Below are 26,181 nucleotides of genomic sequence, written 5' to 3'. Positions count from 1 at the left end.
GGGCTCCACTCTGTCCTCAGCTGATTGGCTGCAGCCCCTGATAAGGGTCAGGCAAGGCGGGGGGGAGGAGGGTCACCATTTCTGGGGAACAGATCTTGCCTTGGCCTGTTTGGGGCAGAGCCTTGAAGGCTGACCCTGTATCCAAAGGCCAATCAATTGTTTGGGGGTGGGCGCTCAGTGGTTTTGGGGTTCAGGTGTTGGATAAAGTGAGGCACTAGCTTCCCAAAGAAGGAGAGACTTGGGGACCTTCTCTAAATTACCCACCTAGAGAAGGGGTGACAGACAGAATGGGGATTCTGAGAAGGGGCTTCTAGATCTCCCTGTCCCTCAACTGGGGCCCTCATCCCCCAAAACAGAAACAACCCCCCCCCCAAAAAAAAAAACACAGAAACAACCATGCTGATGGCGGGACTTGGCACAAGCTCCCTGCCAGGCCAAGCATTATCAGACACCCCAGACGTTGGCGGCTGCTATCAGGTGGGGGCCCAGAACAGCTAAAGCTCTGTCTCTGGTGAGTGGCAGGGCTGGAAGCTGGGGCTTCACTTTAGCTTGACTTGAAATTGCCAGGGTTATGAACTCTCAGGGTCTGACCCCAGTGGCAGGAAGGACCCCTGCTAATCAGCCTCCATTGTGTACCATGGACCCCCTACTGCAGAGAGTGGGGCTTTGTGGAGGTTGAGGCTGGTTGCCACTGCAGCTGGGTCTGGGGAGAAGTTGGCCCCCTCACCTGGATGGAGTGGAACCATTGGATTGGACCACAGGAAGTATCTGACCTGCAGGAGACCCACACCAGCCCTCCCTGGACCTTGCTGCTGCCTGATTCCAGCCCCACATGGGGGCAGGGTCCGAGTTGCTGCACCAGGGAGCTGCACTGTGGTGCCCTGAGAACCCAGGGTGGGGGCAACATGGACACACATCACAGACATATCGTTCACACATACACACATACAATATGCAACTACACAGTGACACAAATTCCTGGTCACCTCAGCCACACTGACCATGCCGCCCCCGCACATATAGTTGCGTCTGTGCATTACATAAACCACGCGGTCAGGAAGACACAACCATATCCTATTTGGTTACACAATGTTGTAGTCACACAATCCCTTACACATAGAATTCATAATCACACAGACAGGTGCTGACACAATCACACACAGTGCCATATAAAATTACACTGTTTTGTAGTCATGCCACCTGTCACTGTCACTGTTATTATTTAGTCACACAATTGCACAGATACCAATGTCCAACCATAGGGGGCGCACTCGTCCAAACGCAGACAACTACACCAACATGGAAAATTGAACACCCTGATAGGGAAAGACAAACAACCTTGCCCAGACGCAGACACATCACCACAGACACAATGATAATTAGTATGCCAGAAATGAAGCACAAAAAAGATAATTATCATTTACTACACAAGGGGTGGGGGCAAAAAGTAATGTAAAAGCCAAAGTTGTTTTTTTTTTTTTTTTTAAGAGTTTATTTATTTCTAGATAGAGGGGAAGGGAGGGAGAAAGAGAGAGAGAAACATCAGTGTGTGGTTGCCTCTGGTGTGCCCCTTACTGGGGACCTGGCCCGCAACCCAGGCATGTGCCCTGACTGGGAATTGAACCAGCAACCTTTGGGTTTGCAGGCTGGTGCTCAATCCACTGAGCCACACCAGCTGGGGAAAGCCAAAGATTATATATTTTTAAAAAAAGATAAAAGCTCTTCACACCAGCTAAGATGACGATAAGGGGAAAAAATGGAATATAACAATTGTTGTCAAAGATGTGGAGAAATTGGAACCCTAGTATACTGCTGGTCGGAATATAAAGTGACGTCGCTACTGTGGAGAACAGTTTGATGATTCTTCAAGAAGTTAAACTAAGACCATATGACCCAACAGCTCCACTCCGAGGTACATTGTGAAGATCTGAAAACAGGGACTCAAACGAATACTTGTGCACCAGTGTTTACGGCAGCATTATTCACAATCGCCAAAAGGTGGAAACAACCCAAATGTCCATTCTCAGATGAGTGGATAAACAAAATGTGGTCAATTCATACAAAGGATATATTATTCAGCCATTCATTAAAGGGATGAAGTTATAATCCATGTTACAATGTGGATGAACCTCCAAACAAGTGAAAGAAGCCAGTCACAAAAGGAAGAAGTTACATATGACAGGATTCTATTTATATGAAATATCCAGAATAGGAAAATCTATAGAGAGAGACAGGTTAGTGGTTGCCAGGGTTTAGGGGGAGAGGGGAATGGGGAGTGCTGATGGGTACAAGGTCTCCTTTTGGGATGATGGGAATGTTCTGGGACTAGATAGACGTGGTGGTCGCACAACATTGTGAGTGTGCCCAGAGCCACCAAATTGCACACTTTCAATGGCTCATTTCACGTTAAGTGAGTTTTACTTCAATAAAACAAAATGGCTGAAATTAAAGTGGTTTTCTGGAGAGGAAAGCAAAGTCTCTTTAAGGGAGAGATCTCTTTGGTTTAGGACAAAGCACTAAACAGGCATATTTAGCTCTGAAAGATGAGGCAAGAGAGTAGGTCCAGGGCGAAAGAGGCATTTGGCTGGGAAATAAGGCCTCTTACCTGATGTGGCCAGTAGGAGTTATGGACCAAAGGACAGGAAGACCTGAGCCTATATTTAGGTTGCTCCCTGGGCATAGAGAACTCCAGCACCCACAACAGCTCCAGGGCAGGGAGCTTTGGAGGAAAGGAAGGAGTAGAAAGAGAAAGGTCCTGGCTCCTGGAGGAGAAAGTTGTCCAGAAGAATAAGAGCTATGCAGAATCCCAAATGTTTCAGGGTGGTGATGGACTGCCTGCTGTGTGAGAAAGAAGATTCAAACCATCTTATTTTGATATTAAAGACATTAAGGGCCCAGAAAATAGGAGAATCTAGGGCACCCAGACCCCAGGCACCCAGGGACTTGCAGGCCTGTGATCACATTCAGACACAATCCCACAGTTACTCCCATCATACCCAGAGGCAGAGCATGTGACACACTACACTACCGAGAGTGTCTCTGTGGGAAGAAGTGTTCCTAGATGAGCAAGGGCCTGGCCTGGGAACTGGGAGGCCTGGGAACTCTGGGCCCCTGCTCTGCACCTGGCTCACTGTGACCAGATCTGTTTTGTTTTCTGCACTTACTTTCCCCAAATGGCAATGGGCAGGACTCAGGACTCAGATACAGATATGGTCAAGCTGGTCAAGCACGATGCACCCAGATAAATGCAAATTACACAAATGTTATTGTTTTCTTTACCCTCATCTGAGAACATTTTTCCTCATTGCTTATAGTGAGGAAACAGGGCAGAAAGATGTGAGAAACATTGATTGGTTGTCTTCTCATGCATGCCCCAACTGGGATCAAACGCACAATCTAGGTATGTTCTCTGATGGGGAATCGAACCTCAGACCTTTTGGTCTACAGGACAATGTTCCAACCAACTGAGCCACACTGTCCAGGGTGACAAATGTTCTTAAAAGTGACCCAGCTAAGTAAGCCACTTTCTCAGGCACATAATTACACACAACAGCTCACAGAGCAAAAGACACTGACACATATATACACAATCACAGACATAAACATGTATTTAGTCATATCACAAAGATAACAGTCACTCCTAGAGAGAAAACCAAGACAGTCATACAGTACCATACACACAAACACACAATTACACAGACAAGAAACTACAAAAACATTCAGCCACACAGAGAAGATACATAGACAGTTACACAACCACCCACAGTCAACAGTCCCAAATGTCACAGGCGTAGTCAGTCCCACTCACATACAGATACACAGCCACTCAGGCACAATAGCACACATATATACACAGAATCACATAGTACCAGGAATCACATCAATTCACACCCAGTCACGCGCCACTACACATGCTTCTTGGGATAGGCTAGCAGACAGGTTGGGCAGAGATGGCTCACCAGAGCCCACCTCCTCCTCCTCAAACACACAGCACCCCATTAGAGGAGACTTCCAGGTCTGGACTTATTTTTCTCCTGCCTCAGTTTTCTCGTTTAACTCCAGAATCCCTTCGCACACGCCTCCTGCAACTGACCAACCATAAGTCTGCCGAGCCCCCTTCTAGGGCCAATCAGAGCAAAAATACAGACCTTTTTATTCTCTCTTTCTCTCCCTCTCTCTCTCTCTCCCTCTCTCTCCCTCTCTCTCTCCCTCCCTCCCTCCCTCTCTCCCTCCCCTCCTCCCTCACTTCTCTTTCTCTCCCCCCCAACCCCCCCCACCGCTCCACCGCCCCGCTCCTGCTTTTCCCTGTTCTGCTCCTTTAAGGGGCTAACATTTCTCCGCCCAGGTCCTCCAGCTTCCTCCCGGGAGCCTGCCATTGTCCTTTTAAAATGCAAACCCCTGGAGGAGCCGGGTCTAGGACGAACCAATGAGAGGCCCTGTTTGTCCCCCGCCCCTCCCACCCCGGCCCGAGGTCGTCGGTCGCACGGTGGCCTGCGAGGGGAGGAGGAAGGCACCTAGTGGGAACGCGCGCGAGAGGGAAGCGAGGGGCCTGGGCTGCGTGCAGGTAGGGGCCGCTCCACTCTGAGGTCCCCGCTCCTCCTGGCCGGCCGCGGTTGCTGCGCTCGCTCGCCCGCCCAAATGGCCCTGAGAGGCGTCTCCTCGCGGCTGCTAAATCGCGGACCCCTCCTGCTCTTCCTGCGCACCTGGGGCTCCGCGGCGGCGCTGACTGGTCAGTGCTGGGGCGGGGGTAGGGTGAGGAGGGTGGAAGTGGAGCCTCAGGGACTTTTCCAGGGTGATTTTCTCGTCCTGTGTTTGCAGAGAAGGGCGGGAAGACACAGAACCGACCCGCCAAACGTAAGGACCCCTCGTCGCGCGTGCGTCTGAGGCCCTTGGCCTGCTGTCTGTTGGCCCCGGGTGGGCTCTCTCCCTGAGAGAGCCCAACGGCTGCCGGGGGAGAGAGCAGAGCCGGGGGCGCTGGGTCTGCAGTGACTTTCCCGGAGAAAGGCCTCCTTGCCAGTCCTGTTTGCAACCCACATTCAACCTTGAGCCAGATGTGGGTGGAGGATTCTGGGAGAGGAGGGCGCGGTGGGCTGAGGGAGGTGTGGGCCGCGCTGAGTTGAGCCCCTGCTCCTTGTCCCAGCCTTGCGTCCCGAGTTTGACTGGAGGGATCCTCTGGTGCTGGAGGAGCAGCTGACAGCTGATGAGATCCTCATCAGGGACACTTTTCGCACTTACTGCCAGGAGCGCCTCATGCCCCGCATCCTGCTGGCCAATCGCAACGAAGGTGCCCAGGCGGGCTAGTGGGCACCCTCCACCATACACACCACCTCTGCCTGCTCTAGTCAGGCCTCTGGACCTCTCTGTCCCTTGGGTGGGGGCTCAAGTGGGCTAGGACTGGGCCTGAACTTGGCATCTGTCTCTTTGCAGTTTTTCACCGGGAGATCATCTCGGAGATGGGGGAGCTTGGTGTTCTGGGCCCCACTATCAAAGGTAGGGGCAAGTTTACCCCCACTCTCTGCAGCCCCAGCTGTGTGCTGAAAAGCCTGAGTTTCCAGTCTGTAAAGTGAGGCTGTTATCCCTCTGTCCAATTATAGGAATGAAATGAATAAACCCTTAAGCTAGCGTTAGCTTGGTGCCCCCTCCTTAGGTAGCCCCCATGTATCCCTCTGTCTTTTGGGTCTCAGGAGTCACTGGGCTCCTGGGCAGGCTTTGTCCTCCATTGCCCTAACTCCCCACCCCCACTCCTCCACCAGGGTATGGCTGTGCTGGAGTCTCATCTGTGGCTTATGGGCTCCTGGCCCGGGAGCTGGAGCGGGTGGACAGTGGCTACAGGTCAGCGATGAGTGTCCAGTCTTCCCTTGTCATGCACCCCATCTATGCATATGGCAGCGAGGAGCAGAAGCAGAAGTACCTGCCCCGGCTGGGTGAGCGACTACCAGTGGAGCCTCGTGGAGGATAGTCACAGTGGCATGGAACTCAGGGATGGGGCTGTCCCCTGAGCCTCCCTTCTGTCCCCCACTTCAGGGATAGCACCAATGGTCACCTGGACCCCCTGTCAGAGCCTGGTCTTCATCCCCTCCTAGCTCACTCTTGACTCTCTGGTTCTTTTTTTAACATTTTATTTATTTACTTTTGGAGAGAGAGGAAGTGAGGGGGAAAGAGAGGGAGGGAAACATCAATGTGTGGTTGTCTCCCACGTGCCCCCTTCTGGGGACCTGGCCTGCATTCCAGGCATGTGCCCTGACTGGGAATAGAACTATCGACCCTTTGGTTCACAGGCCAGCACTCAGTCCACTGAGCCACACCAGCCAGGGACTCTCTGGCTCTTTCGCAACATCATCACCTTCCTATCTCCCTCCCTCTTGATTTGTTTTCTGTCTCCTCCATCCCAACCCAAAGTTTAAAGTCTTAACTTCCTGATTGGGTCTCAGAGGCCTCTGGTGACCTTTCAACCTCATCTATGGTCACTGTCTTGACTGCTCTAGTCAGACTCAGCTACTTGGAATTCTCTAAATGTACCCCTGGGCCTTTGTACATTCTTCCCCACTGCCAGGACTGCTCTTCCCTATACCTCCTCTTGTTTAGCTTTCACTGCCCTTCAAGGCAGTTTAGGTGACTCCTGTGGGGCCCCTTCCCCCATCATGGCATTGTGACTATGGGGGCGGGGGGGTGCTGTCCCTTCACCACCTGCAAGTACCATGAGGGCAGGGCCAGATCTGCCTTAGCCTGGCTCAGTGGAGAGGGTGATACTTTTCATTAGAGGGTATAAATGGGTGACAGGTAGACCCATGACCCTATCTCATGCCTACAGCCAAAGGGGAGCTCCTAGGCTGCTTCGGGCTCACAGAGCCCAACCATGGGAGTGACCCTGGCAGCATGGAGACCAGAGCCCGCCATAACCCGTCCAGCAGGAGCTACACCCTCAATGGGGCCAAGACTTGGTGAGGGGCCTGGTTACCTCAGATGGGTGGGCAGGGGCAGAGGGTGGTGGCCAGACCCTCACTCCCTGTCCCACCCCCAGGATCACCAACTCGCCTGTGGCCGACCTATTTGTAGTGTGGGCTCGGTGTGAAGATAACTGCATTCGGGGCTTCCTGCTGGAGAAGGGGATGCGGGGCCTCTCAGCCCCCAAGATTGAGGGCAAGTTCTCCTTGCGGGCCTCAGCCACTGGCATGATTATCATGGATGGTGTAGAGGTACCAGAGGAGAACGTGCTGCCCAATGCCTCTGGGCTGGCGGTGAGCAGAAGCCACCTTGGGAACTGGTGTTGGGTCATATGCTGATTCACCATTCTTGGGCAGGCTCTGTGTTGGAGACCCAGCTGGGACAAGATAGACAAGGTCCCTGTGCACTGTCCCTTTCTGGTGACTATCTCACTCATACTGGCTCTGCCCAGGACTCATAGGACTGAACCACCTTAATCGTTTGGTGCACACACCAATTCCTGTCTCCTTATGTCAGCCCCTAGATCTGTCTGCCAGTCCAGATCCCCAGCTGGGTGAAACTATATGCAAACCAAGAGTGAGCAGGCACTGAGCAAAGCCTGCCTTGCATGAGCTTTGGTGCCAGGGCATTGTGCAATTTCAGTGGCCTCCCTGAGTCCCCCCTTTTACACTGACTCTGTCTGGGTGTCTGAGGAGGAGGTGTCCCCCTACTTCAGAGCTGGTTCTGCACAGACCCTCTCAGCTCCTTCTGGATGGGGCTAAGGCCCCCCTCTCAATCCTACAGGGTCCCTTTGGCTGCTTAAACAATGCCCGGTATGGCATCGCCTGGGGAGCTCTTGGAGCTGCTGAGTTCTGTTTTCATACTGCCCGGCAGTACACTCTGGACAGGTGAGTGGGGGCTGCCTTGAGAGGCCCTGGGGGCATGGTGGGGCTCAGGTTCTATCCTTTAACCCACCAGTGACTTCCCCAGTCCCCACCCACCAGACCTAAGCTCCCTGCTCTGTGAAATGGCTCCTTCTGAGTAGTGATGGGCTAAGTCAATGACAGGCCAGAGCATGCTATGCAGGTGTTGAAGCAGCCTGGAAAGTCTTCCTGGGCCAGTGGGGCCCTGGGACAGGACTGGGGATTGGGCCCCCCTCACATACACACACTTTAACTTACCTTGACCGTACCTTCCTAGGATGCAGTTTGGTGTCCCATTGGCCAGGAACCAGCTGATTCAGAAGAAGCTGGCAGACATGCTCACTGAGATCACGCTGGGCCTTCATGCCTGCCTGCAGCTTGGCCGCTTGAAGGATCAAGACAAGTAGGGGCCACTTGTAGGGGGAGGCAGAGGGGAACAGCTGCAGCAGAAGGACCCTGTGCTTCTGGGCATGATGGTTGCTGGCCCTAAGAAAGGTCCTTTCTGCCTTGTGGCCCTTGGGGTCCCAGTCCCTTTCCTTTCTCTTGGCCTCAGTGGGCCAGGACCCACCCTGCTTGTCCCTCATTTGGCACCTGGTATCTGCTGCTTTGACTGTAACGTGGGAAATCCTCCCCCTGACTGGTTTGCCTAGGGTGCAGGGGTGCCTGGAGCAGGGTCAGTTCTTTGTAATCAACATTTGATACATGTCTGTGCTACTTCAGGGTTATCCCGGAAATGGTCTCCCTGCTGAAGAGGAATAACTGTGGGAAGGCCCTGGACATCGCCCGCCAGGCCCGAGACATGCTGGGGGGAAATGGGATTTCTGATGAGTATCATGTGATCAGACATGCTATGAACCTGGAGGCCGTGAATACCTATGAAGGTGGGGGCTGGGTCCTTCAGGGAATGGGGATGACTAAAGTGGCCTCACTGTCTGAAGAAGTGGGGCAGGGAGGAGGGTGGGGACAGCAGATCTGATTCCTACTCCCAGCTGTCACCACTGACAGCAAGCCAGAGGCAGGTCCCATCCTGCATCCCTCATCTGGAGTGGCTCACACTGGGGCCTAGGAGGTGAGGTGCTCTGTGGCCTTTCCTTCATGATGCTTGGGGGAGGGACGTTTCCAAGTCTGCTGCTGGCTTCCTCAGGCAGCCCCAGAGTGGGGCATGATGCCCAGTGAGCTGGTGATGCCAGCTCCTAGGAAGGGCAATCACAGGCCACCCCATGTCGAGAAAAAGAGAAAAATAATTTGCAGACTGTGGTATTTGCAGTTGGCAACTGGCTGTGATGCAAATGGGGCCCAGAATCCATGGCCTCGTGGGAAAAAGTGGGACTGAGTCCTTGGAGGTCTAGGAGCCCCCTAGGCAGAGACGGTGAAATAGTTGCTGTGTACTGTTCTGGATGGGACATTCCAGAAACTTCAAGAGGGGAGGGGTAGGAGGAATCTTACAGGTGTGGGAATGACCTCAAGGGTAAGAGGAGGGGGCCTTGAGATGGTTTTATGGAGAAGGAAGGGGTCAGGTGTGCACTTTAGAAAGTAAACAGCCCTGGCTGGTGTGGCTCAGTGGATTGAGTGCTGGCCTGCGAACCAAAGGGTCCCTAGTTCCATTCCCAGCCAAGGCACATGCCTGGGTTGCCGGCTAGGTCCCCAGTAGCGGGTGTGTGAGAGGCAACCACACATTGACATTTCCCTCCTCTCCTTCACTTCCCCTCTCTCTAAAAATCAGTAAAATCTTTTTTAAAAAAGAAAGTAAACAATTATTTTGCTCTATATAAGGGAGGTGGTAATCTCTGCCTTATGCCCCTGGAAGCTGGGGAAGAGCAAGTGAGAGCACTGAGGCACATGAAGTGTTACCTAGACTCAAGGCATGGGGTGTGGGTGGCAGCTTCAGGACAGGGTGGCTCAGGTGTGCAAGCCAGTAAGTGGTGTTTGCCTACCCATCCCTCCTGTTGATGAGAAAGGGCCTGATGTGTTTCCAGAGCCCATCAGAGCTCTCCACCACTGTGGGAAGGAAGCATGGCTGGAGTGAAAATCAAACGTTTAATGAACTGTGCAGGCTGGGGTGGGGTAAATTTGCCACATGTTGTGGACACCAAAGCTGGACCCATGATAGTTGGTGGCTGGATTTGCTGCCTTTGGGTATGGCCCAAGTTTGATTGTTTTTGCCAAGATGCATTACAGAACTGTGAAAAACAATTTTCTTAGTGTGGCCAGAACAGTGGCCTCAGCCTTCTCTTGGTGGCTGTCACTAAGAGGTGACTGTCTCAGAAAGCTGTCAGCATTCACCATCTTTATGGGTATGTTCTTCCAAAGTAGTAGTGGCCTGGGGAGAGACACGAAGATTGACTTTAAAGGGAAGTTGTGAGCTGTTAAGATTCCAAACTGACTTTGCATTTATCTTGTCCAGGTACTCATGACATCCACGCTCTGATCCTAGGAAGGGCAATCACAGGGATCCAGGCATTCACAGCCAGCAAGTGAACACACTTCCCCCAGGAGCCTGGATGATGCTGAACCCCTTCCCAGGGAGCTGCGCTGCTCTGAGCTTACTCGGGGAGGTGGCAGATGGACCCAATTTTTATGGTGGGAGGTGAGACACTAATTTTTAAATTTCAAAATTTCCCTTTTGAAGTCACTAAAATGTGCTCCTTAAAAAGAAGATGGAACTCTGTACCAAGTTTCTCAATCTACTTTTAACCATGAATGGGAACGGGCTCCACTTACCTTGGAACAGAAACTTCTCTTCACGGGGAGCAGGGAGAGGAAAGAGAGTAACAGAGAAGCAACTTCTGTGAGACCTGATCTGGTGTCTGACTGAGCCACCACCCCCCTTGAGTTCCCTGTGTGCCCTCTGACCCTCCCATCTGGGGGATAAGTGCCTTATGCTGGACTTTGTGGCAGAAGGAGGAGGAGAAAGAGAATAATAAAGAGCCTGCATGTCTGACCCTCAGTGTTGTGCCACATTTACTTAGGACCACTTGGGTAGTCCTTTCAGTCACAGGGAAAACAACACCTGTAGGGGCTGTGAGGTGCTCAGATGTGGTGAGGATTGCTCCCCTTCCCCCCAGTGATCTAGCCCATGTCTGCGTCTTTGACTCTGCTGTAATAAGTAAACCTGGTTAGGCATTGCCCAGGGCTATGGGCAGAGGGAACTTTGTCCTTTGTGTCACCACAGAGCACAGAGCTGGCTACACAGTGGAAAATAACAATGGGCTGGATTCTCAGCTTCACTATACCATGTCACAGGAGAGCATGGAGCCACAAGTGAGATGGCAGGAAGCACCCAGGGCTTCATGGCCATAGTGGCCCCTGCGGGGCACTAACACCCTTGGTTTCTGTTGACATTTACTTTCATCTTAGCCCCTACAACTCTCACACAGTGCCCCCTGCATGGGTTCAGTCATACCTCTGGCTGGACGCATAGGTCTTTGTACACAGTCTCCACACTGTGGCACACTTGTTTGAGCTCTGTTTCCAAATGGCTGATCTTTGCCATTTTCTGAGTGAACTCTTGGAGCTTTTCCTGAATAATCTTGTTGTGGTGATTATAAAGCTGATACATTCTCTCCTCTAGTTTCTCCGTCAGGTCCGAAACCTTTTAAACAATAAGATGTGTTCTTGGAAAATCAAACTAGAGGCATCACAAGACATATTTTAAGTGGCTCCCTAAGATTTCTGTAGTTCGTCATATAAAAATGGTAAAAACAACTCCAATGACTGGGAGTGAAATTGTGTACATTAAAAAAAAATTTTAAGCAAGATTGCAAAGTTATATATACATTATATGCTCTAACAGGTTAGGAAGTAAGTACATAACAGAGACTAGAAGAAAACATGCAACAAAGTAGCCTCTGGGCTGTGGGATCATAGGAATGTTTTTATATTTTTTTCTGCTGTGTTATACTTTACTTGATTTGCTATGCTGTGTGTACTGGTAGGGACGGGAGGCGGGGAAAAGGAAGGGGGGAAGTCAGCCTGTTTTCAAGAGACGTCCCACTCATGGGATCCCTTGTGCATTCTGAAGAAGCCTCAGGGACAATCATTAACACTGGACATGAACATAAAACATCAGGCTTTGTTAGACATAAGCCCCGGTCATGTCAAGGGACCTCTAATCTCCCACCACAAACCACTCAATTTCTGGAGGACAAATGGCTGTGTTAATGTGGACTATGCTTCAACCCCCTACTCCCATAGCCATTAGTCCTGGTGTGTAATTAGGAGGCTGGGCTGTGGGTGCAGATGGACCTTGGCCCCTCATTCTGGCTCTCTCATTCAGGCAAAGTATTATTTTTTTAAGATTTTATTTATTTTTAGAGAGGGGAAGGGAGGGAGAAAGAGGGAGAGAAACATCCATGTATGATTGCCTCTCTTGCGCCCCCTACTGGGGACCTGGCCCACAACCCAGTCATGTGCCCTAGACTGGGAATCGAATCGGGGATCCTTTGGTTTGCAGCCAGCACTCAATCCACTGAGCCACACTTGCCAGGGCTGACAAATTATTATTTTTGAATTGATTTTTAGGTAGAGGGAGAAACATTGATTTTCCCCCCACTTATTTATGTAGTCATTGGTGCTTCTTTTATTGCCCTGACTGGAGACTGAACCCACAACCTTGGCTATTGGGATGATGCTGTAACCATTTGGGCTACCTGGCCAGGGAAATTATTTCTAAACCTTACTTTTCCCATCTATAAAATGGGTCCATTCTTTGCAGTAATGTTGGAAAAGTGAAATGAGGTACTATATGCAAATTGCCATGCTAGGAACATAACAGATGCTCAACAGTGGTTCATTCCCTATGCCCTTCACCTTTAACATAAGGACTTTCCCCACCCCAACCCACTGAGGCTTTGCAATGTGTATGGGGGAATCTGTCACCTTGATCTTGAGGCTGTCCCTGAAGTTGGTCATGAGTGCATGGTCCTTCTGCCTGCTCTCGTTAATATTTTCAATCAGCTCCTGGGCCCTCTTCTTCAGGATCTCGATGCTCGAGTCCAGAGAGGAAAAGTAGGGTCCTGACTTCCCTTCCAGCACCACCAGCTGGCGATTGGCACTGGAGGTTGCAATAGAGGGGCTAGAAACCTGACTTCTGAAAGTATAGGAAAACAAGGTCAGCACCAAACTTTCCCCAGAGTGGCTGATCCAAATTAGCTCAATGGTGGGAAGAGAACCAGTGTTGTATGTCTCCTGTGGGTAACGCTTGGTTATTTCATGCACACACCTGCCCTGAGAGGCAGGAACAGCATCCCTATTTTATAACTGAGAAAACAGACCCAAAGGCACACATCAAATCCACCCAGGTTTCCAGAACAAGGAAATATGCCTGACTCTGAAGCACATAGTATTTTATGATATCAATTTGCTGCTTTGAAATGAGCATTATACTTGTAAATAATTCTATTTATAAATAGTATAGATGCTTTCTTAGATTGCTCTTCCTGTCACCAACCTGCTGCATCCTTTTGTAAATGTTTTGGGAGATGTCCGCAGCCTGTAGTCCACCTTGGTCTAGTGTACCTGCACGACTTTGCTCCCACTACACGAGGCAGCCCATCAAGAGTTAATTATATTAAATGTTTTTTTTCAAAAAATCCTCATCTGAGGATGTATTTATTGATTTTAGAGAGAGAGTTTGGGAGAGAGAAAGAAACATCGATGTAAGAGAGAAACATCAATCATTTGCCTCCCAAACGTGCCTCGACCAGGCATCAAACTTGCAACTTAGCTATGTACCCAGACCAGGAATTGAAGCCACAACTTTTGGTGTAGGGGAAAATGCTCCAACCAAGCCATCTGGCCAGGGCAAAAGAGTTTTTAAATGCACAAAAAAAAGAGTTGGTAATGTTTGTCCCATACTATACACATGACTATGATAATGTAATTCAATTAAATATGTTAGTGAAATGGTAAAAAAGTGACAGCTCTCTAACACAGCTAAATTAAATAAATAAAACTAATGTCTAATTTAAAAAACTATTAAAATGGGTGGAGGAGACCATTTTAGATTGGCACAAAGATCATAAAAATCTAGAAGGACACTGTGTAAAGATAATTTTGTCATGACCTGTAAGTTCCCACTTTTTTTAAAAAAAGATTTATTTTCACAGAGAGGGGAAGGGAGGTAGAAGGACTAGGAGAGAAATATTGCTCTGTTGCCTCTCACATATCCCTACTGGGAACCTGGCCCACAACCCAGGCATGTGCCCTGACTGGGAATCGAACTGCTACCCTTTGGTTCACAGGCCCAAGCTCAATCCACTGAGCTACACCAGCCAGGGCTCCTGTTTTAAATTAAGGTAAAATGTTTAAGGTTAGCTTTCTTTCTTTTTTTTATCTATCAGCACTTTCAATCTGCCAGGTACCATATCACTGCATCCTGACAACCAAGCATTGGGGCCTGTCTGCTCATCATCTTTACCTCATAGCTGAGGACACAGGCTCAGCCTGGTCACTTTCTCAGGGTCACCAGCCAGTCTGTGGCAGAACTGGGTGTGACACACAGGTTGCCTGTCTCACAGCCCATGTCCTGCTTCCTCTTGGGTTTTCAGTATCCCTCTTGCCCTCTGAGGTCCTTCCAACTCTGAGACTGGAAGTGCCAACCACCACAGCAGTTCCTGAACACACCAGCACACAACTATAAAGGCAGCCATAACTGGAAGCCAGTCAGTCACTGCTTACTTAGAAAATCACATCTTGATTTTCTGATGCTTTCTTCACAAAACTATTTTTCTTGGCTTTTTCTGAGTTCTTCCTTTTGGCTGAGGATAGAAGTGTAGTGAAACCCCAGCAAAAGAGAGCCTGGGTGGACAGAGTCACATACATCTGCACAAAAGTTCTCAGGCCCAAGGATACCGCTGTGTCCTGGTCCTCCTCGTGTGTTCCTTGCCAGATTGCTTCTTGCTTCTGTGCCTTTGCACCTGCTCTCTGACTCAACCCATGAGACCTAACCAGACCACTAACTCCTTTGAGAAGCTGTCCAGGACCTCTGCGCCTACCACTGTGTGAGCTTGTCTCTGCTCATGTCCCTGTCTTCCCAGAGGTCTGGGTCCCATTTATCTCTGCATTCCTAGCATCCAGCACACAGTAAGTCCTCCACTCTTTGTTGAATGAATGAAGGACACCTTCTGTCACATCTATTCCTCCCTCCTCTGGCTTCCCACACAGCATGCAAGTTCACCGGCCTCCAGGACAAGATGCTGTGTCCACTGCATTTTAAGATGGGAAGGTGTCTCCAAGTGAGGCAGATATTTTTACAGCAAACATTTACATCAGCTAGAAAAACAACACACCAATTACAGGCTCTGTGAGCATTCTTGTCTTGTTTGCTAAGGAATTTATGACCTCTGAGCATGCAATTACTCTTCTTCCTTAAGAGGAGGTGAGACAGGACAGCAGTGCAGACCTGTGAGTGACACAATGCATTTTAACATTCAGACTTTTGTAATATCTGGATGTATGTGGGGAACACAGAGTGCTTCTAAATGGACAGACGTACTTTACACAATGGTGATAGAGCTGGGGGCACAGGTTCAGAAACCCCTGGCTTCTGACTTCCCTGAGACCTCAAGCACTAACTGTCCTCCTGTTCTAAACCCGAGGCTCCATCACTTCACTCTGGCTGGTGGCCTCAGCCCCTCTTCCCTTCAATTCTGTGTCACACCCACCCACTGAAACCCTACCTTGGCTATCAACAACCAAGTGCTGCCTCTTTTTGCACACTCAGGAACCTGAGTGACACTGGAGAAAATCACAATCCAATAAACAGGGTCAATATAGAGTCCTGCTCTCCAGTTTCAGGGGTTCTCACAGCTATGGAGTATCCTTTCTGTGCTCTGGTCATTGCTCCCATCAGCCATCCCAACACATCATTTTCCCATCCCTGACCCCACACTCGCCTCCCTCCCACTGAGCAATACAGAACCTTGTAGGCCACCTCCACTGTCCCCATAAATGTATTCACACTGCCCTTCCTCTTTCCAAACTCCCAACAGGGTGGGAGGGCAAGGTATTCTGGGCTCCCAAATCCACCCCCTGTACCTCACTCTCTTGTATATTTGACCTCTCCCTTCGGCTGGTCGCCCCCGCACATCCTCAGGGCATGTTCATCTTACATTTTAAAAACACAACACACCACACTCACACACACACACACACCCTCTTCCCTCAGCATCAGTCCCCTTCTGCCAGTCACCTCCCTCTACTCCCCATCACCACCAAGATTCCAGAAAGAGATGCCGACACTTTCTGAGCACATTTTCTCAACTCCCACTTGCTTCTTAGCCCATTGCAATCAGTTCTAGAATGAAGCAGCAACTGCCAAGGTCCCTGGTGACACCTGGCAAACACCTCCCTTGACTCTAGGCAGGAGCTGGTGCTGTTGACCACCCTCCCTGCCATTCCCGACACTTGGTGTCCCTAGGCTCTGTCCTTGGTCTCACTCTCTTCCCTTTACACCTTCAAGCACACCCTTGCTCCACAGCCAACACCATATATCCTCCCTGCTGACCTCTCCTGCCAACCCCTCAACACTCCACCCCTCCTCTAATGCACAACCTGTCACTCCCCAAAGGCTCACTTGTATCTGGGAATGCACCAGCAGTCCCTTTCCCTGAGTCCTGCCTCTTATAGATACTCTTCTCTGGCTGGGTTATGAGAACACAGCACCTACAGTGTCACTGCCTGAACCTCAGCCTTCCTTCTAGCCTTCAGGAGGGCCTGGCCAGGCTTCATTCATCTTCATAAACCCATGCCTACTCCTCATGGTAGGAGTAATAAAGATGTGTTGAATAAAATGAATGACTAGCAGGGGCTTTCATTACCATCCACACTTCCATGTCTCCCTAACTTATAGTCCCCAGCCCACACCTCTTTCCTAAGCTCCCAGTGATGACTTACCAAACTACCTCCCAGCCCTCTCCACTTGGCTACCCCAGAAGCATCTCAAACTCCTCCACATTTGCAAATCAAAATAATTTTCCTCCCCTTACCAAAGCCACCTGGTTCCCAAGCCAGAAACTTGGCAGTGAGTCTGGAGCTTGGCTTCTTCCAGTCCTTCCATATCCTGTCACGAAACTCTCTCATTTCCACCTCCTTAACCTCTCTCAAATCTATCATCTCTTCATCTAATCATTTGCAACCCTGTACCTATCATTTCTTACCTGGGCCCCAGCGACCTTAGAACTGAAACCTGAGCCCTGTCTGGTGTGGTTCAGTGGATTGAGCTCCGCCTGCAAACCCAAAGTGTCTCCGGTTTGATTACATGTCAGGGCACATGCCTGAGTTGTGGGCCAGGGTCCCAGTTGGGGGTGTGCAGTGTATCTCTCACACATCGATGTTTCTCTCCCTCATTCTCCCTCCCTTCCCCTTTCTCTAAAAATAAATAAATAAAATCTTAAAAAAAAAAACAAAAACCAACTACAACCTGATGTCTCACTCCTGCTCCCACAACCTATAAAAGCCTTCCCCCCAGCCACAGGACCAACTCTAAATTTCTCAGCACAGCACCCGAGGTCTTCCTGGACCCTGGGCCTCTTTTTCTTTCCACCCTTCACTCCTAGCAATTTGGAACTTTCTACAATTTCACCAAATCTATCAGCCTTTGCCTGAAATGACTTTCCCTTTCTGCCAACTTTACGAGGTAACGTTCGGAGCTTCTGCTAGTGCACCCACACAGCACCTTCACTTCTGGATCACTCCCAGTCTGTTCAGAAAGGTTCCCTCCAGGGTGCTGTGCTGGCTGGGCATGGGGGGGATTGCTGAATACCTAAATGAATGAAGTATGAGAGGAGCCTGGTGTAACACTCCTGTGGGAAAGTCTCCTTGTACCTACAGTTGTTGACTCAGTAGTATAAGAATCCTGAAATTAAAATCAATATATAACACCAGGTGCTTCTTTTTATGTAATTGCTTACAATCTGCCTGAGCTGCTAATGGCTCAAAGTCACTCCAATGATGAGGCTGAAACTAGTCTTCAAGATGCTATGCAAACATGAAAAATCACTTGAATTCGGCTCATTCAAATTTCACTGTGAGACAAAAGCCTGCATCAGATGTCTGCAAAAAGCCTCTTTTTTTCAACCTCTCCTTTGGAATTTACTCCTCTCCATTTCATTTTTCTTAATACTCAGCAGCTGCATATTAATCAGAATGTTAATGAATCAGAGTCTTCCCTGGGCCTGCATTCACCAATTAACTCTAATAAACAAAATGCACGGTGTCCTCTCCGTTGGCTTCCCCCTTCCCAGGCTGCTTTTGTTGCCAAACCCTGGTCAGAGGCCAGGGAATGGAAGTAGGCCCAACACAGCAGGAATGGTGGTGAGGAATTGAAGTGGGGGCTGTGAACACACCTCCGTGCTCATGTATTATGGTCTGTCCTTCTAAGGAGTCCCTAATTTAGCTGGGAGGATTACAACAGTTCCTGAGCAGGGCCCAATCTGGTAGGAGGCACTGGAACAGCACAGGAAATGGGTCTAAGACACAGGTGGCAAACACAAGGCCCGCAGGCCGAATATGGCCCCCCCACCTTGTTTTATCTGGCCGGGCACCTTGTTTCTACCTAGTGGCAGCGCTGAGCTCCATGCCCCTAGTTAAGGAGTAGTTACATTTATACAGTCCTAAAATTACATTTGGTCCTTTGAAGGCAACCAAAAGGTTGATGCAGCCCCTGGTGAAAATGAGTTTGCCACCCCTGGTCTAAGAGAAGAGACCATCTGTTCATTCCAAATAAACCCTGACTGGCTGATGTGTGAGCCAGAGCTACCTGCGGGTTGCATGTTCCCTCAATGGCCTTTAACAGATATATACAAGTAAACAATTCACCAGCCACTATGACCACCACAGGTGGCAGTCTCAGGAGGGAGGTCACCTAATCAAATATTCAAGGAGGAACACAACAGAATCTCTGGCGCTTAGGCAAAATGAGGTTTTGCTGAAGCATAGCCAGGAAGAGGGAAGGTCTAAATAGAAGCTGCTGAGCCCGTTCCTCACCCCCTGCTTTTGTTTCCTGAAATATGTTCACATTTTAATCATGTTGCCAAGTGTCTGATGTTGGACCTATTAAATGACTTGCACTGGTTCTAATCCATCTATTTTTCCACCCAAAGCTCCTGTGGAACTCCTTAAAGTCTCACAATGATTTGCAATTATCTGTGTCCCTTCACCACTTAGATCAAGTTTAACCATGTTATTTGCAGGAAGATGTTATCAAATGAATGGCTTCAGTCATTTCCATCTTTTTCCTGGTCTCCATATGACAGCACACACCTGGAAGCCATCTCATCCTGTAGCCGGCTTCACAACCTGGAATCTGGGAGGTGGGGGAATCTGGCTTCAGGCCTGGAGTCCTCAGGGTCCTGTCCTGAGCCTGGCCTCCTCTCACTCTCTCCCTGGGTGATGAGCTCATGCACCCCACAGCTGCCACTGAAGCAGTGAGTCCCACAGTGCCATTTCCTGCCCCTGGCCCTCCTGAGTTGTGGGTTAGAAAGTCCAACTGTATCTGGACATGTTCCTGTGCATGTACCTGGCCACCTCAAACTCAACAAGGGCAAATGAAACTTGTGCTTTTGCCTCTGTCAGTGAAACCCCCACCTAGTGGAAACTAACTCAAGCCAGAAAACGGGGAGCCAGTAGTGTGCTGGTAAGCATTTAGCAACTGGCTCTCTGGGTGGGCAAGGGGAGAATAAAGCCCTGATTTGTGGTGTTTGACAATTTCATGGTACAAAAACTCCCATTATAGCCAATTTCAAGCTACCAATATGAAGTTGCTAAATGCCAGGTTGGGAAGAGATGAGTGGAACTGATATTGTGAGCTGGTAGGAGCCAGCTCCAGCACACTACACATACCAGGATCTGGGTATCCCTGCTGCCAATCACGACACCTGACATGCCAGCCTTCTCACTGTTTTCTGAGCACACAAACGGGGAAACATCCTGGGCTCAACCCCTTCCTCACGCCTCACAAAAGACCCTCCCCCCCAGAGCTTCTCTCCATCTGCTCTGCTAGACCCCCACAGGAGCCTCCCACCTGATCTCCTCACATCCCCTCATACCCCTTCCTACCCATCCTCCACAAAGCTGCCAGTGTCTTTATAACAGGAACCTGAGCATCTTTCTTCTCTGCCCCAGAAATTCATCTCCTAGATATCTACCCATGAGAAATGAAAACTTATGTCCATTCCAAAACGTGTGCATGGATGTTCACAGTACCATTATTCACAAGAGCCAAAGAGAGGAAACAATCCAAATGTCCATCAGCCAATGAATGAATAAATAAAATGTGGTAGATCCACAATATGGAACGTTATTCAGCCTGACATGCTGGCCTCCTCCCTGTTTTATGAGCCCACCCAGCTTATTTCTACCTCAGGGACTAAGTACTCTGCCGGCATGTTTGGGCCCCCAGATGCTTCCTGACTGGCTGCTTCTCATGTGACCTCCTTATAGGTCGTCTCCAACTACTCTTAACTCCCTATCACTGTAGTCACTCCTTACCTGCTTTGTTTCTTCAAAATATTTACTACCAACTGAAATCACATTCTTTTTTTAAATGATCTATCTCTCTTTTAGAAAGCCAGCTTGCGAATAGACTCAGAACAGCCAACACAATACTGAAGAACAAAGTCAAAGGACTGATGCTTCATAAGATCTACCATAAAGCTACAATGATCCAGATAGTGTGGTACTGGTGAAAGAACAGACTATAAATCAATGGAACAGAATAGAGAACCCACACATATATAGTAACTTGATTTTTGCAAAGAAGCAAATAAAATACAATGGATAAAGGAGAGTCTCTGTAATAAATGGTGGACATCCATTGCATAGATATATCCATTTGCAACTGGACATCCACATGCAAAAAACCTTAAAATGGATTATAGATCTAAATGTAACACACAAAACTGTAAGACACCTAGAAGATAACAGAAGAAAACCTAGGTGACCTTGCGTTTCATGATGATTTACTGGATACAACACCCCCAAAAATTGATTAATTGGACTTCATTAGAATTAATCATTTCTGCCCTACAAAGGACACTGTTAAGGGAATGAAAAGACAAGCCACAGACTGGGAGCAAGTCTTTGTAAAACATAGATCTGATAAAGGACTCATATCTAAAATATACTAAGAGCCCTGGCTGGTATGGCTCACTTGGTTGGGTATTGTCCTGCAAACTGAAAGGTCACAGGTTCAATTCCCAGGCAGAGCATGTGCCTAGGTTGTGGGTTCAGTCCCCTGGCTGGGGTGTATTCAGAAGGCAACCAATCGATGTTTCTCTCCCTCTCTTTCTCCCTCCCTCCCTTCCCCTCTCTCTAAAATCAATAAGCATGTCCTCAGATGAATATTAAGAAATAAATAAATAAAATATACAAAGAACTATGAAAACTCAACAGTGATACCACTACACACCCAGTTAGAATGGTGAAAATCCAAAACACTAAGAAGTGCTGGTGAGGATGTGGAGCAATGGGAACTCTCATTCATTGATGATGGGAATATAAAATGGTACAGCCACTTTGGAAGACAGTTTGACGGTTTTTTACAAAACAAACATACTCTTACTATATGATCTAGCAATCATGCTTCTTGGTAAATACCCACAGGAGTTGAAAACTTAGATCCACATGAATGTTTATGGCAGCTTTATTCATAACTGCCAAAACTTGGAGGCCCCCAAGATGTCCTTCAATAGGTAAATAGATAAATAAACTGTGGTACATCTACACAATGGAATACTACTCAGTGCTAAAAAGAAATGAGCCATTAAGAAATGGGCCCTGGCAGGGTAGCTCAGTTGGTTAGAGCATCATCCCAATACAAGATTGCAGGTTCGATCCCCAGTCAGGGCACATACAAGAAGCAACCAATAGATGTTTCTCTCTCACACTCAAATCAATTTTAAGAGATGTCTTTAAAAGAAATGAAAAGACATGGAGGGATGTTAAATGCACACATATTACTTAGTGAAAGAAAGTCAGGTTCAAGAGAGCAGGAATTCTGATTTGTTCACTGCTGTATCCCCAGTCTGGTCTAGCCAAAGCTAACCTTCAATAAATATTTGGTGAATTAATAAATGAATTAATAAATGTGCAAGACAAAATCTTTTTTTGTCATCCCTGACACTGCTCTTTCTTTTACTTCAACATCTAATTCATTAACCTTCTTTCAGTTTTAGCTTTTTAAATTGATTTTTATTTTTTAATTGATTTTAGAGAGACAGAGAAATTTGTTGTTCCATTTATTTATGCATTCACTGATTGATTCTTTATTGATTTTTTTTTTTGAGAGAGAAACACTGACTTGTTGTTCCATGCATTTATGCATTCATTGGTTGAACCTGGCATGTGCTCTGACTGGGGATCACACCTGCATCCTTGGCGTTCCAGAACAATGCTCTAACCAACTGAGCTACCCAGCCGAGGCTTTCTAGCTTCTTAAATATATCCAGAATCTGGCCACTTTTCATCACCTCCATAGATCCACCATGGGCCAAGTCAGAGTTATCTTGCACCAAGATTATTCCAATCGCCTCCTTACTGTCTCTCAGCTTCCACTCCTGCCCTAACAACAATCTACTCTCTACATGGCAGCCAGAGGGAGTCTTTTAATATTTTAGTCCAGAGGACTGTAAATTTCTATGAAAGTCCAGATAGTAAATCTTTCAGCTCTGGGCCCATTTAGTACCAGTTGCAACAACTCAATTCTGTAGAGGCACCCACATGTGTTCCAACACAAATTCACTAACATTAGTCCATACCCTGCTACAGTCACTTCACATCACTCCTCTATTCCAAAACTTTTCATGGGTAATTAACATCCAAAGTCCCGTTACCTGTCTGACTGTATCTCGTGCTATCTCCCTCTACGCTGCTCCAGTCATCCTTCCACGCCCTGTTGTTTCCCTGCCTGAAACATACTTCTCCCGACCTGCATGGTCTACTTGTCACCTCCTCCACGAAGCCTTCCCTGACCCTCTTCGGATATAAATAGGCTACCTGTCACTCCGCATTTTCCCCCATAGCACTTAGTATCCACTGACTACTGTATATTCCTGAGTTTACAATCTGTCTCCTGCTCTAGAGAGTGTCAGCTCACTGCTCTGTCCCCAGCACTTAGCCCTGTGCCAGGCACATGAGAGATGCGCAACCCGTATGTGGAACAAACGCGCCAGGAACAGAAATGGGTGAAGAAGGCCCCAGGGCACTGTTTGGAGCCGCTGGGCCAGGGGCTTCCTCACCTAGCTGGCCCCCGACCAGCTTCCTCTTCGTGGCTCTCCTCACCCTGCTGCTGCTCCTTGCTGTCCCCCAAAGGCTGTGGCTCCTGGTCCTTGCACTCTGCGAGGGGTATGTCCACCTGTGAACACCGTCAGCACTTGAGAAGCTGAAGGAGGGAGGGCGGCAAGTGGTGGTCAGCCCTTCCTCCTGTCTCTTTGGCCCTGGGCACCTGCTTGCAACATGGTGGGGACCCACAGAAGAGACGGGCGGAGCTGGGGCGCACACCATGAGGTGGGGGGCTTGAGGTGGGGGAACCCTGCGCCTGGAGGACAGAGGCGGGGAAACCTGGAGGGGCTGGGGCAAGGGCAGGGGCTTCAGGATGCCTGGGCTCCTAGTTGGTTGGGTAGAGTTCTTCGAGGAAGGACAAGAGGGAAGATAAAAAGAAGGAAACTGGTGCGGCACACGGGTGTCTGCGCCGCTCTCTAAACTGCTTCTGCCACACGCCAGGTCTGTCTGTCTGGCCCCGCTGTCAGGGCGTCAGTCTCATCGTCCATCAGTCAGGGACTGGTCAGTCAGTCAGGAAATCGGGGTCCGGCAGGACGAAGGTGACCCGGATGGCAGAAGACAAGTAGCCGGACTCGGGTCCGAAGTGAAAGCCCGAGATCGCCGCCGTTCCCTGCCTGTCCGCCCGCCGCCCGCGCGAAGGAAATCAGCGTCGCGTACTGCCTGTCGCTCCATCTTGTCTTTTCCCGCCTCTCTTCTAAGCCTTCTGCGCACGCGCCAGCTCCGCCCCAGGCTCCTTGGACTCGCTGCGGCGCGCTCCTCAGTCACGGTTTCTCTCTGGGAACGTGCACGCGCACGTTAACAGCCGCACGCACTGTTAACGGCTGTTGAGCCCCTCGGCGGTATCGGGGCTGCGCGCGCAGCGGGAGCTACTCTGAACGGGCGTGGGGGGCTGGGGCCTACGCGCGCATGCGTGCTTTTGAGGTTGCGGGGCCGACGTGGGTAGCGGACGTCTAGTGGACCCTTCATTCATTCATTACATTTCAGTTCATCTACTCTACCCAAAGAAATCTTTTCAATAAAAAAATTCTGACCCTTCTTCCCTGATTTAGACTAACTGCCTCCAGTGAAAAAGTTTATGCAGTCACCTCCTTGAATTAGGTACCTGTGCGCTCGAGAGCTAGAAGCTCCTCGAAAGCATGATGGGTCTGGCCCTTAGAGTTGTACCCATGTCCTTTGATGATAATAGTAGTAACAATAACGCCTCAATCCTAACAATATTATTGTTGGCACACGAGGAGCCACAGAGTGCGAAAAAATATCTGCAAAATATAAATCTAAGAAGTTGTACTAGCATCTAAAAAGAACTCTTGCAACTCAATAGGAAAACAAACCCAAATCAAAAAACTGGGCGAAAGATTTGAATAGGTGTGTGCAAAAGCCCTGAGGTGGAAGCAAGCTCAGTGAGATTAAAGAGCAGTCACAAGTCCTGTTGGGGGGAAAGAACAAGGATTATGGGAGGCTGTGGCTGGGTAGAGGCGGGGTTAGGGGGAAAGGTAAAGTGCTGGAATTTTGTTACAGTTGGTTGGGGAAAAGGTGGAGTTTTCTCTGGGACACCTGTCAGTGCAGTGGGAAGCCGTTCACATTGCTCAGCCCTTGTGGGAGTCTCTGTCCTAGGCCACACATACCTAGAGCACACATCTTCACACCTACATTCTGGAAAACATGAATTTGAATCTCGGTTCTATCTCTTACCCACAACGATGATCATAAAACTGCCACTCACTCTCAAAACCCATTGTCTTCTACTACCAAGGTAATAAAATCTAAAACTTCTGGGTATTAGGCTCTGACCAGGTAGCTCAGTTGGTTAGAGGATCGTCCTAATACCCCAGAGTTGTGGGTTCAACCCCAGGTCAGGGAACACACCAATGAATGCATAAATAAGAACAACACATTGATGCTTCTTTCTTTCCATCTAAGATCAATTTTTTAAAAATAAATAAAATATCCAGCTATTCTAAGGGTTTCAGGGATAAAACATCTGGAACATACCAAGAGTTTAATAAACAGTAGCTGACATTAGTATTTTGTGGTAAAGACACAAGTTAAACAAAATACATCTTCCCTCATCATCAGACTTGAAAATTGGAGGATTATCTACCAAGGAAAATCTCAAAGGCTTATTGTTAAGCACGCACACACAAACACAAGCACATGGAACCCAAACAAAAGCAACACACGAGATGCAGGATGATTTTTTAAATTTACTTTTTTGTTGTTGTTTAATTAATTTATTTTTAGAGAGGGGAATAGAGAAAGAGAGGGAAAAAACATCAATGTGTAGTTGCCTCTCACATGCCCCCCACTGGGGACCTGGTCTGCAAGCCAGGCATGTGCCCTGACTGGGAATCAACCAGCAACCCTATGGTTTGCAGGCCTGCACTCAATCCACTGAGCCACACCAGCCAGGGAAGGATTATTTTTATGGTGCACCATTTGTATAACTTTTTAAAACATGCAGAAATGAAACCATATCTTGGAAAGTAATATATAAAAATAGGAAAGAGTTTCAAACATATGAGAATGATAAACACCCAATTTCAGGAGGGAGCAAAAACCTCAGCAGGGTGGGGATGAAAGGAACTAGGACAAGCCCATAGGGTCTTCAAACCCACTGGTCACATAGGTCCAAAGCAAATACTATAGTCGATGTTCAGATTTGATTGAAGCAAGGGTGGGGTGGAGTGATTCTTGGTTGTTGTTAAATTATGGCTTATATTATACATGTTCTTCACCCTCAGCTATTTTTCAGTAAGGCCTTTACCTCTCTCTCCACTTCTGTATTTACTTACCACGTCTCCAGAGCACCCTCCTCACATCAGCTCCCAAGGGCGGGGACCTGAGTCTACTTTGCCCACTGCCAAGGCTTCAGCTCATGAACAGTGGTGGCACTTAGGAAGTATGCATTTATTCCACGAATCAGTATTTTTATGTATGAGTGAATTATTTAACATGAAATAAAGAAAGAGATTGAACTGAGGAGCTATCAGGAGCTTGGTACCCACAGGTCCCTGGGACCAGTGACACCCATGGCCTTAACCGACTTGTCAACTTC

At 48.7% G+C, this 26,181-nt stretch overlaps 2 protein-coding genes across 2 annotated transcripts; one reads left to right on the top strand and one right to left on the bottom strand.

The window, feature by feature from the left end:
* Positions 1-4,416: 4,416 nt before the first annotated feature.
* On the top strand, positions 4,417-10,788 carry GCDH (glutaryl-CoA dehydrogenase). Its single transcript, XM_024556957.4, has 11 exons — positions 4,417-4,729; positions 4,819-4,854; positions 5,141-5,284; positions 5,428-5,490; positions 5,754-5,924; positions 6,812-6,941; positions 7,022-7,238; positions 7,729-7,832; positions 8,125-8,250; positions 8,568-8,728; positions 10,252-10,788. Exons 1-11 carry the CDS (start codon positions 4,639-4,641, stop codon positions 10,323-10,325), a joined length of 1,317 nt encoding a protein of 438 aa, XP_024412725.1. The 5' UTR covers positions 4,417-4,638; the 3' UTR covers positions 10,326-10,788.
* Positions 9,866-23,864, bottom strand: SYCE2 (synaptonemal complex central element protein 2). The gene is made up of 5 exons (XM_045192495.2): positions 23,784-23,864; positions 23,084-23,199; positions 12,726-12,936; positions 11,251-11,439; positions 9,866-10,167 (listed from the first exon to the last, which is right to left on the bottom strand). Exons 1-5 carry the CDS (start codon positions 23,796-23,798, stop codon positions 10,120-10,122), a joined length of 579 nt encoding a protein of 192 aa, XP_045048430.1. The 5' UTR covers positions 23,799-23,864; the 3' UTR covers positions 9,866-10,119.
* Positions 23,865-26,181: the final 2,317 nt, after the last annotated feature.

This window comes from Desmodus rotundus, chromosome 9, assembly GCF_022682495.2.
Source record: "Desmodus rotundus isolate HL8 chromosome 9, HLdesRot8A.1, whole genome shotgun sequence".
NCBI classification, from domain to species: Eukaryota; Metazoa; Chordata; class Mammalia; order Chiroptera; family Phyllostomidae; genus Desmodus; species Desmodus rotundus.
This window is presented reverse-complemented; position numbering and strand designations above follow the sequence as displayed.

Coding starts and splice junctions, on each gene's coding strand:
- GCDH (XM_024556957.4), top strand. CDS start 4,639: ATGGCCCTGAGAGGCGTCTCCTCGCGGCTGCTAAATCGCGGACCCCTC. Junction 4,730..4,818: donor CTCCGCGGCGGCGCTGACTG/GTCAGTGCTGGG, acceptor CTGTGTTTGCAG/AGAAGGGCGGGAAGACACAG. Junction 8,251..8,567: donor CGCTTGAAGGATCAAGACAA/GTAGGGGCCACT, acceptor GTGCTACTTCAG/GGTTATCCCGGAAATGGTCT.
- SYCE2 (XM_045192495.2), bottom strand. Junction 11,440..12,725: donor GGGACAGCCTCAAGATCAAG/GTGACAGATTCC, acceptor ATTGTTTAAAAG/GTTTCGGACCTGACGGAGAA. Junction 10,168..11,250: donor ACCTATGCGTCCAGCCAGAG/GTATGACTGAAC, acceptor GTCTCTCCCCAG/GCCACTACTACTTTGGAAGA.